The sequence below is a fragment of the Podarcis melisellensis genome (assembly GCF_964234715.1).
Source record: "Podarcis melisellensis genome assembly, chromosome: Z".
NCBI lineage: Eukaryota > Metazoa > Chordata > Lepidosauria > Squamata > Lacertidae > Podarcis > Podarcis melisellensis.
In genome coordinates, this window is record NC_138547.1 from 47,938,262 (window position 1) to 47,956,701 (window position 18,440).

General features: G+C 47.7%; 1 protein-coding gene across 4 annotated transcripts in view; it reads left to right on the forward strand.

The window, feature by feature from the left end:
- Positions 1 to 7,051: 7,051 nt before the first annotated feature.
- The window catches only part of DOCK11 (dedicator of cytokinesis 11), a 163,680-nt gene continuing 152,291 nt past the window's right edge, over positions 7,052 to 18,440 (forward strand). For 2 of the 4 annotated variants that reach the window (XM_081896891.1, XM_081896892.1), the window contains exon 1: positions 7,063 to 7,251. In XM_081896891.1, coding sequence (XP_081753017.1) covers positions 7,150 to 7,251 — 102 coding nt within the window. In that variant the 5' untranslated portion in view covers positions 7,063 to 7,149. Of the gene's footprint in view, positions 7,252 to 18,440 lie in introns of all 4 variants that reach the window. The other 2 variants (XM_081896893.1, XM_081896890.1) reach the window with 2 other exon arrangements.

Here is an 18,440-nt window from a genome sequence, read left to right on the forward strand (position 1 = left end):
GAACTGAGAGGCGTAAAATACAAACGAGATAATCTGTACCATGCTGGTTTAAGTTCAAACTTCTTTGAGTTCACAGAAAATATCAGACAGGAACCAAAAAGGGTCTGAAATTCAGAATGGTCTGAAGGAGGGCTGGGGAACCTGGTTGTCCATGGCGGGTGGGAGGCGAGTCCAGCAACATCTGGAAGGCGAAAGGTTCTCCAGCCCTCGTCTAAATTAGGTACAGTGGTACCTCAGGTTACAGACACTTCAGGTTACAGACTCTGCTAACCCAGAAATAGTACCTCGGGTTAAGAACTTTGCTTCAGGATGAGAAGAAAACCGTGCTCCGGTGGTGCGGCAGCAGGAGGCCCCATTAACTAAAGTGGTGCTTCAGGTTAAGAACAGTTTCAGGTTAAGAACGGACCTCCGGAACGAATTAAGTTCTTAACCTGAGATACCACTGTATTCCAACTTGGTGCCCTGCAGATACTTGCACTACATTTCCCATCAACCTCAGCCAGCACAGCTGTTGAGGGCGCCAGTTGGGGGAAACCTGTTGTAAAGCAATTAGAAGACCATTTGCATTGCTGGACTATTTATAAAACCTGGGGTGGGGAGTGCCATTTCTGTTTGTGGAAGGATAGTATGGGGACTATTTAGTTATTTGTTTGCTTGTTTATTAAATCCAATACTCTCCTTTCACCATGTCACAGAGCATGTTGCAACAATTTAAAATTCAGAAATCAAAAACGGGTCAAACAAATTACAGTGGGTGGATACTGAGAACACACCAAAGCAGCGCACAGAAACACCGTTTACCTTCCCGCTATTTATCTACTTGCACTTTTGTGCTTTCGAACTGCTAGGTGGGCAGGACCAGGAACTGAGCAATGGGAGCTCACCCCGTCATGGGGATTTGAACTGCCGACCTTCTGATCGGCAAGCCCTAGGCTCTGTGGTTTAGACCACAGCACCACCCGTGTCCCTCCTTGTCCTTAGGGACCTGCTTTTGAGGGCTTCACCGCCCCTTTAAGATATTTTTGTACTCCCCCCCCCAAGCTTTCCAATAACCTCTCTGGTCTGTGGATGGTTCACAAGAGCCATCAGTTGGATCATGAGTTTGCTAGTGTGGAAGACATATGGGCGATTTCATGGGTGATTCCCTTCCTTGAAATCCTTTTCACTTTCAATAGAACACTAATTATCCAAATACTTTGGGAGCTGTTTAAATGCGGTGGTGCTAATTACAAAGCCCCCGTACCTGGAATATTCAGCAGTGGAGGGAGAGACCTTTGACAACACTTCACAACACATAGCTAAAAGTCCCGGGAATTCCCTGAAGAAAGCCTTTTAACAGCTTAAACTTCTTAATATTTCTACCATAGACATGCTGTAAAGATGTGCCCATGTGCAGCAATTTGAATATACCACTGATTTCATTAAGTATATTTGAATACTGCTTTCTTCATCTTGCTTAAACTTAACTACTTAGGCTAATGAAGAAAAGCTGCACAATTTTGGGAATTTTTAGTTTAGAGAAAACATGAGGAAGAGGGGACACGATAGAAACTTATAAAATTATTCATGATTTGGAGAAAGTGAATAGTTTTTCTCTCACGTGACACCAGAACTCCTGGACATCAATGGAGCTGAACGTTGGGAGATCTAGTAAAGATAAAAGACTTCATGTGGTGCATAAACTATGAAACACACTCCCCTGAGAGGCCAGCAACCTACAGGGCTTTAAAAGAGGATTGGACTGCCAGCCACAATGGCTCCGCTCTGCCTTCACAGTTGGAAACAGCAATGCTCCTCAGTCCCAGTTGCTGGAAGCCACACAAGAGGAGAGGCTGCTCTGGTGCTCGGATCCTGCTTCCATGTTTCCCACAATGGGCACCTGGTTGGCCCCTGTGAGAACAGGATGCTGGACTTGATGGGCCATTGGCCTCATCCAACAGGCTCTTCTTAGGTTCTTATGCTATATTCTTTACTGAAGTGGTTTACAAGCAGTAAGTTGTACATGTGAGCAGAAATGAAGTCATCAAAGTGGGAAATTAATAAAACTAATAATGAAGATGCTGTTCTGGTCAATGTACTCGCTGAACTCATTTCACTCAGTCAAGTTTATTGCTTATAGCCAAAGGCTGCTGCAATGTATACAGTGTCATTCAATAAAAAATAAACTAATTTGATACAAAAACTTAAAACATTTGTATTGTCAAAGCATGACCTAATCTGCACAACACTATAAAAAGGTAGAGGTAAAGGACCCCTGACAGTTAAGTCCACTCGTGGACGACTGTGGGATTGCGGTGCTTATCTCGCTTTACTGGCCGAGGGAGCCAACATTTGTCCGTAGACAGGTTTTCCGGGTCATGTGACCAGCATGACTAAGCCGTTTCTGACAAACCAGAGCAGCACATGGAAACGCTGTTTATCTTCCTGCTGGAGCAGTACCTATTTATCTACTTGCACTTTGACATGCTTTCGAACTGCTAGGTTGGCAGGAGCAGGGACCGAGCAACGGGAGCTTACTCCGTCACAGGGATTCAAACCTTCTGATTGGCAAGCCCTAGGCTCTGTGGTTTAGACCACAGTGCCACCCGCATCCCTGCCAGCACAAAGCTATAGAAACTCCTTAATATACAAATTGAAACATTAGACAATAAAATTTATAAGCTAAAATTACCGCGGGTCCACTAATATATTAAAAGTAATATTAAATAATACAATAGACAAGTATGTACAAAGTTTAGTGAGAAAGATACAGCTTGGTATAGATGGGGTCAAATAAATTCGTCTCCTTTACAGTTGATAGCTATCTCGGCTATATAATTTTTTCTAAGTTTCCTGGCAGAAGTTGCAAAAAGGGCTATATATTCCTATAAAATATGTCACCCAATCCTTTCCTTGGACAGATGCTTCTAACGAGTAGCCCAGCCCATTTGTGTCTTGGGCAACCAGATGCCAAAATTTCCATGAGTCCTTTTGAAGTGCTGCATCTCCCAATTCTTTCCACTGTTGCTCATACTATATTTGTTTCTTGCTTTTAAGTAATAGTTTATAATTGTATCGTAATTGGGCTACCTCAGCTTGTAGAGCAAAATTGTGCGTATCCTGTTTTAACTTCAGTTTTCTAAGTTCCCTAGATAGGCTTTTTTTTGTATTCTGACTTTCCTTATCAAACCATGTCTGTCTTTTGAACTTTTTATTTTTGATCACACTGGTTGTGGTCATCAGTGGGCGCATTCGGTTAATTATATTCTCATAGAGTCCGATTACATTTCCTGTTTCTAACAACATTTCCCCCTTTAATAAAGCAAACTCATGAGAATCCAGGATCTGGATCATTTTTTCCTGGACCTGTGCATTCCATTTTATCCTTCTATTTCCAAGTATCAGATATTCTGTTTCATCCAATATTTTAGGGAAAGCGGGAGAAACAAATGGTGCAAGAGATAACTCAAGTGGAAAGTGGTCACTTTCAGCTCTGCGGATTATCCTAAGGGTGTCTCGATTAACTGGCACATTATTAGATGTTAGGATATAATCTATGGTGCTAGTAAATCCACTGAGGGAAATAAAAGTAAAATACTCCCTCTGATCCCCTTGTCCATGCCCATTACATAACAAAAGATTGTGCTTAATTATAAGTTCACAGAGTTATTTCCCAGCGCGGTTAGAGGTGGTGTCCATTGCTGTCCTCTGGCAGATTTCGGGTTCGTCCTCCAAGTTTAGTCCAGATAATATTATATTTTGTGGGGAGACAAGGCCAATCCGGGCATTGAAGTCGTCCCCCAAGACAAACCGAGGGTTGGGCGACAAAGAGCCTATACTTTCGAGTAGTTGGTCAAGTCTTTCCCAATATGAACTCAGTTCCCCACAGGACTTTACTGGTGGAATATACACGCAAATACATTAAGTATTTCTCAGAAGACTTTCGGAGAAGGACAGTGCTAAAAAATTAAGGGTGGTCAGCGAGGGGCACAGTTGAATTGTTACATTAAGAGATGTTGACACCAGCACTGCCAGCCCCCCGCTAGGCCTTCCGTACTTTGCAGTTCTAAGTGCTGGTTGGGTGTAACTTGTAAAACCCTGTAATTCAACCGTTGTACCTTCTTTTGCCCAGGTTTCTGGCAGGAAAAATGATATCATGTGTTTGTAAATAGGAACAGAAATTGCTGTCTTGAATCTTGTTCAGCCACCCTGTTACATTCCATGATAGAAGTTTGATTGTTTTCTAGTGATTTCCTCTTGGTAAATTGCTGGTCATTGTGCTTTTAGAGTTTGCCAATTTTTGAGGCAACGGTATCATTTATACTAGTAGTGTGATTCAGATGTTCAATAATTTCAGTTGTTGGGCATGAAGTGTTCACTAGACCTTTACTTTGCAAATTACAGTGGTACCTCAGGTTACATACACTTCAGGTTACATACGCTTCAGGTTACAGACTCCGCTAACCCAGAAATAGTGCTTCAGGTTAAGAACTTTGCTTCAGGATAAGAACAGAAATCGGGCTCTGGCGGCGCAACAGCAGCAGGAGGCCTCATTAGCTAAAGTGGTGCTTTAGGTTAAGAACAGTTTCAGGTTAAGAACAGACCTCTTGAACGAATGGTAAGTACTTAACCCGAGGTACCACTGTACTCACCAGCGGAGATTCCTTAAGTGTAGTTCCTAACTCCTCCTCATCTAAATGTCTCATCTTTCTCCAGAACTCTGGTGGTTCTGTAGATATCTGTAGGGTCTGTTGTCAGTCTCTACCTCTGATTCTTTGTTCTCTTTCAACGTCTGGCTCATAAGGTCAAGCCTCTTGATAACTGTTTGTTGCTTTTCCTGAGAGAGGTTCCTAAAGGACTTGAGGAAATCATCTTCCAAGGGATTATACTGATGCTGAGCATGATTCTGTGGACTCAACTTGGGCATGTCTGTTTCCTCCCAGCTTATCAAGTTTGTTTGCGATGTCATTACTTCCACTGGAGATCCAGGCTTTGGTTTTGTGGGTCGCTCTGTAGCCCTAGTCCTCATTTTGCATAAGGGCACAACAATTGTGTTCCGGCGGTGCGGCAGCAGCAGGAGGCCCCATTAGCTAAAGTGGTGCTTTGGGTTAAGAACAGTTTCAGGTTAAGTACAGACCTCCGGAACGAATTAAGTACTTAACCCGAGGTACTGTACAAAACCAAGGTATTGTGTTTCAGACATTTGGGAAAAAATAATAAAAAATTATTGGGGGGGGGGGAACAACAACAACAAAGCGTGAAGACAAATAGGGAAGTGAACTGAAATCTGAACTGGTACGTAAATGTGAGCAGGAAATTCAGTCTCTACCACATCACTTCCTTGTCATATAAGCACTGGTGATGGGTAGTGGTTTTTTAGTGGGCAGGGGAAGAGAAGCTGCACGGTCCAAAATCTGGGGGAAATGAAACAGAGCTTTTGGAACAATGTACAGTCTCTTATGCTCAAATCACAGGGTGCTTCTGCCATAGCTACAACTTTAGGAGAGTTTGGTGGAAAGTCATGATTTGCTTAATGTTTGGAGGAAGCTTTGTTTGTTAAGGCGCCCTGAAGAGCACAGGAAGAGTCACACGAACCATTAGTCCATATAGCCCAGCATTATCCACACTGGCAGGCAGAGGCTCATTAAAGTTTCAGGCGGGTCTACCCCAGTCCCACTGGGAGATGCCAGGAATTGAACCTGGGGCAATTAAGCTACAGCTCTTTCCCTCTTGCGTTCCATAACCCAAGCATTGGTACAAAGTACATACTGTATTACACTTCTGGAGGCCAGTTTCTCACTTGGACTGCTGGAGGGAGGGAGGCCTTACCTGGATCCAGCCCTCTGCTTTCTGTTGCAGCTCAACAGCATCAGGTTGGTCCTTGTATTGGCATTAACACGATACATTATTATCATATTATTAAGAATTAAATTTCTATACCGCCCTTTTACAAAGTGCTGTGATAGGTGCTGTGATAGGAAAGAGGCTTGCTGTGACAGGCAGAAATCACTTCCTTCCAGGGGTGCATTTTGGGGGCAAGTCTCTTGCAGGGGCAGGAAACTGAACCCTCCCCTTCTGGAGGGAAGGGCTGTGGCTTAGGTAACGGTAAAGGGACTGCTGATTGTTAGGTCCAGTCGTGGCCAACTCTGGGGTTGTGGCGCTCATCTTGCTTTATTGGCCAAGGGAGCTGGTGTACAGTTTTCTGGTTTTCCAGGTCATGTGGCCAGCATGACTAAGCCGCTTCTGGCAAAGCAGAGCAGCGCACGGAAATGCCGTTTACCTTCCCGCTGGCGGTACCTATTTATCTACTTGCACTTTGATGTGCTTTCAAACTGCTAGGTTGGCAGGAGCAGGGACCGAGCAACGGGAGCTCACCCCGTCGCGGGGATTCGAACCGCCGACCTTCTGATTGGCAAGCCCTAGGCTCTGTGGTTTAACCCACAGCGCCATCCGCGTCCATCCCTTTTGCTGCAGAAGCCCCATCTTCCGCCCACAGCAGGGCCGCTAAAGACTCCCTGCCTGAAATCCTGGCGAGTATTGGCGGCTGGTCATTGTAGAGTGGGGTTTCCCAAACTTGAGTCTCCAACTTGTTTTGGACTACAACTTCCATGATGCTTAGCTACCAGGATCAGTGGCAAGGGATGATGGGGGTTGTAGTCGAAAAACAGCGGGAGATCCAAGTTTGGGAAACCCTGGATGCCATAAATAATACTGTACTGAACAAGATGCATTCCCGTTCTGACTCAAGTCTGAGGCAGCTGCCGTGTGTTCTTAAAGGATCCCAGCTCAGCGGAAGATGTTCAGTTCCCCAGCGACATGCTGGGAATGCCTGAAAGCCCCGGAGAACGACTGCCAGCCAGGGTCTGCGATGCTGTGCTGACCCGGTGTAAGAGGAGGAAAAGCCGGTCCTGTGGAAGATGCGAGGAAGACCCGGAACTGGGCTGCGCCAGACCCTCTGTGCTGCTCCCTGCCGGCCCCGGCTCGCGTCTGCCACGCTCTCCTCCTCGCCCCCCGCCCTCCTTCCTTTGTCTCCAGCCGGGGAGGGCTGCTCTGGTCCAGCCCCTCGCTCCTCCTTCGCCTGGGCGGGAGGGAGGCGAGCCGGACCCTCTGGCGGGCTCGGACTCAGGGCTATCCTTGCAACTGTTTCTGCTGCTCCGGCTGTCGGGAGCGATGGCCGAGGTGCGCAAATTCACGAAGCGGCTGAGCAAGCCGGGCACGGCAGCAGAGCTGCGGCAGAGCGTCTCGGAGGCGGTGCGCGCCTCGCCGGGGCTGGTAAGGAGCCGGGCTTTAATTCCGGGGCGCGCCAGGCAACGCGGGGGCGCGTGGCGGCGGCGGTGCCGGGTAGCTTCCAGCCTGCGGCGTGCGCTCACGCCTCTTTCCTGCGAGCCGCCGGCTCGCTCTCTGTGCATGCCCAGAGGCGGCCTTCTTCTGCTGCTGCTGCTGCTGGGCCTCGGGAGGTAGCTGGTGGGGAAAGGAGGAACGGGGTGTGAAGCGCGCGGCGGGAAGGGGTCCGGGTGCTTTGGGGTGAAGCGAGGATGGAGAGCTGGTGTCAGCGAGGGGGCGTGGCTGCGCGCAGCTGGGCAGGACGGCAGGGACCAGCTGCGTCTGTGGTGGGCTCCCGCGGTGGGCTGGGAGAGAGGCCCCCTCTCTCGGAACAGCTCTAAGCCGCTCCTCCGCTCTCAGAAGGGGAAGGAAGGCTCCACCCAGCACCCAGAAGAGGAGAGGGAGGAGGTTTCCTGGGGCGGGGAAGAGAAGAAGGCTTAGCGTGTTAGTTGCCCGTCCAGCCCTAAGGACCAAATACTTGCGGCATAGGAACCCAGAGCCCAGTTGCGCCCCATAGGAGAGATGCCAGATTGTTCCCTTTGCAGGCTGTGTCGGGCAGAGAGAAGGAGGCCAAGCTAGAGTTTGGAGGCTGGTCTCCAGGCTGGATGGTTTGAAGTGGTGGTTTGAGGGTGATGAGGCCTTCAGCAGCTACTAGGACTAGCCCCTTGCTCTATGTTATTCCCCCTTCGCTGTCCAGGCAGAGTGTCTGGGCTGCGTTCACACACACTGTACATTTAGAGCACATTTCTCTGCTCCAACCAAAAACAGAATCCTGGTGTGTTAAGGGTGTTGGGAATTGTAGCTCTGTGGGCAAGCTACAGTTCCCAGGATTCTTTTGGAGATGTCTTGCGTGCGCAGGTGGGAAGAGTGGTTTTGCACTCAGGTCCTGCATTGGGCTTCTTGTCATTGGGCCAGCTGGTTCTCCACAGTGAGAACAGGATGCTGGGCTAGATGGGGCCCCCTGGGCCTGATCCTGTAGTGAGGCTTTCCTTAGGTTGTGTTCCTATAGTGCAACCAGACCCTTGCCATGTTGTCTTCCTAAAACAACACACATGCCAACCATCCTGAGGGCTTATGCCAACATCCAGGAGCAACAGAGATGGTTTGAGCTGTGCCTAGGAAGTGCAGTAGGAGCCAGCCAGCGTTGTCTGGAGATTTGCTTTGATTTGAGGAAAGCACCCAAACAGATCCTCTTAGAGTTATGATTGAGCTGCCCCAGTGTCTAGTGGCCACAGCTGGCAGGATCATTGTAGCCTATGCAGTCCATGTCTCCTGTGCTCACCATGTGGATGCACTACGGTCAAAATTGCCACCCTCTCCTCCCATGATGCACCAGTCCAAGTCACGTCATTCAACTGCCGGTTCTTCTAACTATCTGATGCTTCCTGCCCATTTTCAAGCCTGTCTTTTCAAGCAGGAGGGCTAGAAGAGTACTTTTTTAAAAGAGCAAGCTGCAGCTTTTAAAAGAGCGAATTTAAAAAAGAAAAAAACACGAGGGCTAGAAGCTTTATATACCTGTTTAGGGAAGTTTTTAATGTTTGAAGTTCTATTTTGTTTTAATGTTCTGTTGAAAGCTGCCCGGAGTGTCTGGGGAAACCCAGCCAGATGGGCGGGGTAGAAATAATAAATTATTATTATTATATTATTGAAAATTATTGGCTCTCTTTGCAAAGTCCAGACCTGCACATACTGCACATATTGCCGTGACAGTATGTTCCTGGCTAGTTTTGGCCAGGAACAAAGTGGCAAAGATATTGGGTCTTACATATTACAGCCTCAAGCTTTAGCTGGAAGAGATTTTTTTTTAATGGCATTGTAAATAAAAGGTGTAATGTGACATGCCTTGGTGGCACAGGGCCTCAGAGTTATGAGGTTTTTAGTTAATGCTGAGTCTACCTCACAGGGCTAGATTGGTTTTTGCCTTTGTGGAAGCTGAACACCTTTCTCCCTTTCTCTCTCTGCTGTGGAACTGAGTTTTGTTCCACTGGCAGATGCAGGACGTTTTCAGAAGCAGCCAGGGGCAGCTTGTGAGTCTTTGGTAGAGCTGGATGCTCTGAGGTCTGCCTTCTGAAGTGTGTGCAAAGTATCACTGAGATTTTCCATGTTTTCCATGTTCCATTTTCCATGCTGTTCCCTCGCCATACGGATTTGTGCTCTATGGGAAGAAATATTCTCAGAAAGCAGAAATATGAGGAGCTGAAGAGGCGGCAAATGGTTTCCTATGGGCATGCCAGGAGACGGGGAGGGCTGGTGCTTTAGGTGTGGCTTCAGCTGCAGAAATCTTTCTCCACAAAAACAGGAGCTCAAGTGGCCTATTTTACTATATCAATGTTGTTATTATTTATTTCCCACCTTTATCCCAGAGTCCCAGGGTGGAACACAATGTTGAAGGGGGGGGGGACACTTGCAATCACAAAAATTGAGTGAGTCCTAAAAATAAAGGGTAAAGAGATCATAGAATCCTAGAGTTGGAAGAGACCACAAGGGCCATCGAGTCCAACCCCCTGCCAAGGAGGAAACACCATCAGAGCATTCCTGACATATGGTTGTCAAGCCTCTGCTTAAAGACCTCCAAAGAAGGAGACTCCACCACACTCCTTGGCAGCAAATTCCACTGTCAAACAGCTCTTACTGTCAGGAAGTTCTTCCTAATATTTAGGTGGAATCTTCTTTCTTGTAGTTTGGATCCATTGCTCCGTGTCCGCTTCTTCTGAGATTTTTGGCAAAAACATTCCTCCCAACCGTTGTGAGGTGCAGCCCATCACTTGCCAGAAGTCCATCTTCAAGAAACTGCAGTTCGTGATCTAAGAATCCAAACCGTTCCTGTTTACACCATTTTCGAAGCCAGTTGTTCACTTCCACTATTTTTCCCTCTCTCCCTGGGCCACGTCGTTCAACTGGGAGGACAGATGAGATGACAATTTGTGCATTTAATTGCTTCAATTTCCTGCCCAGAGCCTCGTAGTCTCTTTTGATCTTCTGGAGGCTATTGCTTGCAGTGTCATTGGTTCCCACATGAACCAAGAGGAAGGGGTATCTGTCAGTGGGTTTTATGATTCCTTGCAGTCGTTCAGTTACATCTTGGATCTTAGCCCCGGGGAGACAGCACACTTCCCGAGACATCTTGTCAGGCCTACAGATCACTGCTTCTGTTCCCCTCAGTAGGGAATCCCCTATCACCACTACACGCCTCCTCTTAGGTCTGGTCGGGGTTCTTCCGTGAGCTGTCCGTTCCAAGGTCGCCCGCACATTCCCTGAGGACTGACTTTGCTGCTCGTCTTCATATACCTGATCGACTGTAATGAGGGAGAGATCCTCAAATGGAGTCTGCTCTTTGTCTTCCATGCTAGGGGAGAGGACCTCAAAGCGATTGTGTATTTCTAAACAATCAGAGCGAACACTGGGCCTCCTACTTCTTTGAGTCACGTTTCTCCATATATCTGGCTCCTGTGTTAGTGAACTAGCCTCCTTCTCAGGGGAGTCCCCTGTCTCCTCCTTGGTGGAGACGGTGTGCTCTGTTGCTTCCAAGAAGAGCTCCAGCTCTCTAATTCTTTGGAGCGTAGCTACACGTCTTCAGAATTCACCAGGAGCTGTCTAATGAAGGGGCCAGGCACATCTCTGTGGGGAGAAACTCAGGAGTTGCCACCATGTTCAAAATTAGCCAGGTGTGTTTTGCAACTGGCGCGGGTCCAACTGTAATCACATGGAGATCTCTGGATGCCAGGTTGATGACTGACATCGCCATCTGGCTGGCCCCTCCAGCTTTCTTAAGCAGATAAGCAGAAGAGCTTATTTATTAAATATATAACCCACTTTTTTATTCAAGGAGTCCATGGTTCACCCCCTCCCCAGTTAATCCCTATGGTGACTGTGAGGTAGGTGAAGAGGCTGTGCCTGACTGCAAAGTCACCCAGTGAGCTTCATGACTATGTGGGGATTTGAACCCTGATCTCCCAGGTCCTGGTCTGACACTCTAACCACCATGCCACACTAACATGAGCACCTTGAATTGGACCTGGAAACAAAATGGCAAAACAGTGCAGCTGTTTCAAATTGGGAGTCGCTTGATATCTAACTGGAACCCACCCACTGCATTGTGAGCCCAACTAAGTACCTTTAGCAAATGAAAATGTAATCCGATTGAAGTTTCTGAGCCATCTTCAAGCAAGAGCCCCACAAAGAGTGCATTCCAGCACTCTTGCAGCCTGGAAGTTACCAGAGCATAGAGTCCAGTGGCCAAGCCATCTCTGCCCAAGAGGAGCAATGTCATTAACAGTTGTAACAATTAGGCCCATTTGGAGAAATTTCCCAGAAGACAGGCTGAAGTATTTTTAGATCTATGGTCTTGTAGTGACCCAGGGGTTAGGGTTGTTTAAACGCATAACCAACCACACACAAAAATCCAGTAACTGAAAACAGCTGAAATCAAGTGATTAAATTGTTTACAACAGAGCCATAAACCCTGATCTGGTGTTTTGGCTTGTTTATTTATCTCCTGCCTTTTTTTGCAGCCATATAACAAGGTTGCTTACATAAAATCAAAGCTTGAGCAAACTTCAGCCTAAAATATAACGTGTGTGCCAAAAACCACCAGCAGATCCATGATAAATCAAGTTCCTTGGTAGGCAGACCAAGATAAAATGGTCTTCACAGCCCACTGGGCGTAGTGCAGCAGAGTACATTTTTCAGGAGTCGGTTACAAATCCTTGGTGCTATGAATGAACAGGCCGGCAGCAAGACCTGCAGATGGGCATATGTAGTGGGACGGAGGTCAAACCTTAAATTGAGCCCAGAATCAAACCGGCAACCAGTGAAGCAGATGGTGTATTGGTGTAGCTTGATCAGGCAGCTCCTTGTCAGAACCCTTGTCACCCTTCAAGCGTGTCCCCATGTACAGAGCACTGCAGTCTTCAAACCTGGAAGTGGCAAGTACACAAATATAATGGAAGCCAGGCCTGCTTACTGCAGAGACCCATGTCAGAATGCAACCCTGCACACCCAATACTGGAAATCTTTGGGTTGTGTAGGGTGACTCGATCGGGGTGGGGTATCAGCTACTGCAATGCTCAGCCTAGATTTTGGGAGCAACCATTGTTTATAACATTATACTTTCTTGGCTGATCTCTCTGCTCATTATCCATAAACAATCCAGTCGGTTTGCAAAGGAAGTGACCTCTAATCAGCAAAGGGCATTAGAAATAAGGGGACTTGCTGCTGCTGATACAGTGTGCGAACTAGGAAGCTGGCTGGGGCCGTCAAAACCCAAACAGTTATCTGCCTGTCCATCAAAACCACATAGCAGAGTCTTCTGGGGATATACCACTCCAGGCTGCAACTTGGAGGGAGGGGACTGGGCTGTTGAATCAAGCCCCATGTAACGAAGGCTCCTTATACGTTGACCCCCCAGGCACATATGGGATGAGGTTTAGCCAGGAACACCTCCGTGTAATGTACTAGAGCTCTACGTTCAAAAGAGTTCTGTATATTTATTTCTGCATAGAATGGCTTTTTAAAAAGTGATTCCCATCCTCCCCATGCACTACCCCCAGTCCCAAACAGCACAGTTCAGGAAGGATTCCTTCAGTAAATCATTTCATTATGTGTGTTGCTGTTGCTTAATGCAAGAAATCCAGAATATCACCCAACTGCCATTTGCCTCCTATGCTGGAGACAGCATGCCTCTGGGTACCAGGGAATCACAAATGAGAAAAGATGCTGCTGCACTCAGGCCCGGTTTGCAGGCTTCCCACTGGGGCATCTGGTTGGCCAGGGTGCAAACAGGGTGCTTGACTTCGAAGGCCTGATCCAGCAGGCTGACTCCTCTGCTCTAATTCCCTGAAGGTCTGGATCACCCCCAGCATCTCTGTCCCATTGAGTCAGACCTCACAAACATCCCATGGTCAAGGCAACACAGAAAGTGAGCTGTTTTGTCAGCTGGGTGGGCAGGTGGAGGCATGATCCAAGGTCATTTAGGGATTTCAGGCTGGCTTGCTTCTTTCCTCCCTGCTGTGCAACTTGTGTTTCCAGCAAAGCAGATGAGAACAACCGGAACAGATTCCCCATTTCGTCTTGGGGAGGGTCATGCACTCTGTATCGCTCAGCAGCAACCAAAACAAGAGTGTGGCTTCCTTTTCAGCCCGGTGCTGCTGCCTGGAAACAGAGAGGCGGCGGCAACGGTGGGTGCAGAGTCAGCAGCCAAAGCAGCCTTCGGTAACAGAGTCAAGGAGCTTCGCAGTTCTTGTGGTCAGAAAGAACAAATCCAGAAAAGCGGCAGTTGGCTGGTGGAGGAATGCCTGGCTTGGCTGTTGGAGTGCTGCTCAGCAAGCTTTCGCGTCTTGCTTTTCATGAGCCTTATTATCGTTCATCTTCGTTAGAGTGACTCGGCAAGGTTCCCCGTCTCTGGCTTCCTTCCTGCTCACTGTGGCTCCGGAACAGCCTCCCTTAAAATGGTTCCCTCCAGCGAGAGGGGCAGTGGTGGTGTAATGGTTAGAGCATCAGACTAGGACTGGGAGACCAGGGTTAAAAACTGCAATCAGCCATGAAGCTCACTGCCAGAGGGCTGGTCACTGCCTCACAGGGCTGTTGTGGGGATTAAATTGTGCTGAGTGGGGAAGAATCACGTTTTCCACTTTGAGCTCCTTGGAGGAAAAGGTGGGCTATGAATACATGCAATCATAGAATCTTAGATTTGTAGAGTTGGAAGGGTCCCTAAGGGTCATCTAGTCCAACCCCATGCAATGCAGGGATAAAAATGAGGTAAAATAAAAGTTTTGGACTACAACTCCCATCATCCCTGAATGTTAGCCACAAAAGGCTGGGGCAGATGAGAGTCGCCATCCAAAATATCTGGAGGGCACCAGGAGAGCAGAGGCTGTTCTGGAGGTTGGAGAGGAGGACCAGTTGGGTTTTGCTCAGTGTTGAAAGTGTTATAGTGCAGGTACCGTTGCCTCTGTTGCCCACACTGATTTCCCTTGTCATCTCTGATCCAACAAGTGTGGCAGGCTTTTTTTTCTATTACAGCAATCTCAAAGCCTGCACAACCTGTGTGACCAGAAGCAGGAGAGGGATATCTGCAGCCCTTGACACCTTCTTTCAAAGTGCCTTGATCCCTGGAGGAGGGAAAAGCAAACCACTGTAGCCATGCAGCCAGTCTGTTGCTGGACTACAACTCCCATCAGCCCTGAGCAGCAGGGGCTGATGGGAATTGGAGTCCCTGGAGAGGCAACATATTGGCTAGTTCTGCACGCTTGTCTCTGAAATGCCACACAAATCCCTGCGTGTCCCCCTATGCCGTTTTCCTAATGGGGGCTGCCCTACATTCCCCCCTCCTTCTCTTCAGCTTGTTTGCTTCTCTGCCTTGGGGTGCAATACAGGAGACAGCTGCAGAGAGGCAAAAGCTGCATTCTTCCTGATGTGGGGCAGCTGAGTCTAATTCGCCATCCTCCTCTGAAAACAACTGACTAGCACGAGCCTTTCCAGATACCAAAAGGGCTCAGATCCAGCTGGTTCTGGCGTGGTTTTCTGTAAACAGACTTCCCGGAGCCACTCCTGATCCATCGCTTGTTGGCTGCAGCCCAGAATGTTGCACTCCAGAGAGCAGGGCGAAGAAGTTCATGCTGTATTCACAACAGAGCTTTAGTAGCAGGAGAAGGAGCTGCGCAGAGGTTGTTAAAAGGTGCCTCTGTCCTCGCATCAGGCAGCTGTGAAACTGCCTTGGAGTGTTGTCATCCCCATTGCCATCATGATTATGTGATGCAGGAATCTGCTTATAGGATGTAATACAATAGATAAAAATAAACAAAACCAGAAAATGTAAAACAATGTGCAGTACAAAATCCCTGCAATGCCCAGCCAATAAAATATTAATAAGGCAACCTCAACACCCCACCCAGTGTGGTGCAGTGGTTAGAGCAGTCTTTCTCAACCTTTTGTCCCTAGCTGTGGTTGGCTAACAACTCCCACCATCCCTAGTAGCCAAGACCAGTGGTCCAGGATGCTGGGAGTTGGAGTCCAACAACAACGGGGGACCCAAGTTTGAAAAATGACCTGGAAGCTCAGGGTTCAAATCCCCACTCTGCTGTGAAGTTCACTGGGTCACTTTGGGCCATTTGCCGTATCCCTGCGGGTTAAGTGAGGAGGGGGGAGCATGTATGCTGCCTTGCGCTCCTTGTAGGAAAGTTGGGATATAAATGCTAATAATTGTAATTAATAATTAATTAATAGTAATAGATGGGCACCACAGGCACCAGCTCAATTACAAACTGCCTGAGTGAACAAAAAGACCTCAGATCCAGCACCTAAACAGCGGGATGCAGAGTGGCCATTGCTAGTTATTGTGATATTCAAAAGCAGATATTGTGCACTGTGCAAGAATGAACGCATGGGGAAAGCTAGTTTTGATGGCAAAACACACGGCTTTCATGCTCTGGAAGACCCAAAGAGCCATCGTTCTTGTGATAGGAAACACACCTGGTAGCATTACAGATGGCGGGTGGTGGAAGACCTCTGGCTACATGGGAAGTCGTTGGATCAAGGTGGTGATTGAGGCACGGGGCCAAGTGTGGCCCTCCAAGCCTTTCTCTCTGGCCCTTGGAGCTCTTCCTGAGTCACAGCCTTCACCAACTCCACTTTGCATCCTCCCTGAGCACCTTCACCTGGCTGGAATGTGCCCATAAACTCTAGTTGGATGGGGGGGGAAGGGTTGAGTGTGTGCATAGCAATTGCTGCCCTGCCCATTGTTGCTTCTGGCCTCACCCACCACTGACACACAGGCCACAAAAAGCTGCCTAGAAGGGAATGCAGCCATTGAACTGAAAAGGGTTCCCCATCCTTGGGCTTGGGTGCTGGGCTTTGTCTAGGCTGGCCAGCTGCCCCATTGCTCTCCTTTGAGCAGCTGACTTTGCTGGTTGTTTTGAGAATGACACAGGTTGCTTCTGTCCTGAGAGTCTTGCATTGGCCTGAAATTAATGGCAGCAGTCAGTTTTATTGGCACATCCCTGGTTTCCCCTGTGGCAACAGGCTTTGTTTGGAGGGCTTACATGCCCCTGGGCTGTGTGTGGAGTGAAACCCATTGTCGGCTAATAACTTAATTGCCTTAGTCCAATTCCTTCTTCACTTTCAGTTAAATCTCTTGGTGCCATCTGGTAAGGTGGCAGCAAAAATAGAGATAACCAGGGACAGAGCACATTTAAAGTTGAGTTTGATGTGCCCTTTGCAGAGCACAGGAGGCTAAGACATCAGAATCTTGTTTCAGAGTCTTAACCTTGAGGCCTCTCAGTTGCAATAGTGTTCAGGTGCAGAGCAAGCATTAGAGGGGAAAACCTCACGAGAGCTTAATTTTCAATGACGCTCTTCTAATCAGCCAGTGTGTTTGTTTCTCTTGGGGAAAATGCTTTCACTGGGATTCCCTGGAGAAGTGCTGGGAAACCCTCTTCCCTTTGGCTCCCAGCTCCTGTTTGTTTACAGCAGCTTGACCTTTCAGTTTCCTTTTCAGACTGTGGCCTGGGAGTCACCTGGTGGCAGCTCCTTATAGGGACAGCCTTGCCATGTGGTGGTGGGTTTGTAATAAAAAACTGGGGTGATTTGGCTTCTTTTCTGCCTGGAGAACAGAGTAAGCAATGAATTCCACGTAAAGGAGTAAAAAAATGCTTGTCCATCTCTTGGTAGCAATTTTTTTTGCCGGGGGAGGAGGGTTGTTGAGCTTCTCCTTTCATAGAATTATGGAGCAGGAAGGGACCACGAGGGTCATCTAGTCCAACCCCCTGCAATGCAGGAATCTTTTGCCCAGTGTGGGGCTCAAACCCACGACCCTGAGCTTAAGAGTCTCATGCTATACCGACTGAGCTATCCAGTTGTGCATTCACAATTTCGAACAGCTTCAGGTGTTGATTGAACCTTAATTTATTTTTTAACAACTTTCTAGCTCTGCTGAACTGTCAAAAGGAGGGGAAACCATCTGAGTCCAGGCTGGGGAACTTGTGGCCTGCCAGCTGTTGTTGGACTACAGCTCCCATCATCCCTGACCACTGACCATACTGGAGGGGGCTAATGGGAGTTGTAGTCCCAATGACACCTAGAGGTGTGCAGGTTCCATACACGTGCTTGGAGAGGTTGCCTCTGGGGATTTCGTTGTATCTTATAAACTCAGGGCAGCTTGCTTGGGTCTGGTGGCACCACTGTGGCCTGGGTTCTGTGCTTCTGATATGGGGCAGAGAATGCTTCTTGGGGCCTAGCCCTCTCCTGGACAGAGCAAATCCCTGCAAGGCGTTTTGAAGGAGGCGCTACAGATCCAGAACTGGCAAGCGTCGGCTGAGGCCCTTGGAAAAGTTCTCTCTTTTGTCACAGAAAGCAACCTCTTAGCTCTGTGCTTTTTCTCTTTTCCACATTCACTAGATGGAAAGCTATGAGCTCTGGGAAAACTTCCTGCTGGGATGCTTCTGCTAGTCATTCGTGAGAGTCTGGTAGGTTTTTTCTGGCATTGGCTGTGTTTGCTCCAAACGATGGAGCTAGTCCTGAGGGAGAAAACATTAACCAGAAGGCCAAAATCAAGGGGCTAAAGAGAAAGGGGTCATCTCTCCCTGCTTGCTGTGGGTCTGAACAGTGCTAGCCATCCTTGGATGTTGGCAAGATTCGTCTTCAGCCATAAGTGGGCATAGGGGAAGAAATTTGGTTCGGTTTGCATTTTAATGTGGCTCTCCTTAATTTGCACTTCCTGAAAGAATATGCAAACTGAATAGACCAGGGGTCAGCAACCTTTTTCAGACATGGGCCAGTCCACCGTCCCTCAGACCATGTGGTGGGCCGGACTATACTTTGGGGGGGGAATGAATAAATTCCTTTTTTAAAAAAATAATAATAATTTTTATTAGTTTTTCACATTTTACACGCCAAAATAATCCAAAAACACAACACATATAAATTCATAACTTTCTTAACCCCCCTCCTTGACTTCCCCCCACCCTCCCTTCATACATCCCAATTTCAACAATTAGCTCCGCAAATTCTTATCTCTCATCTTTCACCTATTATTGTTATTTTAAAAAATTAATTCTTATTACTTGGCCAAATCTTACATATCCAATTTTCTTATAACTATTAGATTCTTTTCTAAGGTCGACCCAGATTCTCTTCCACGAATT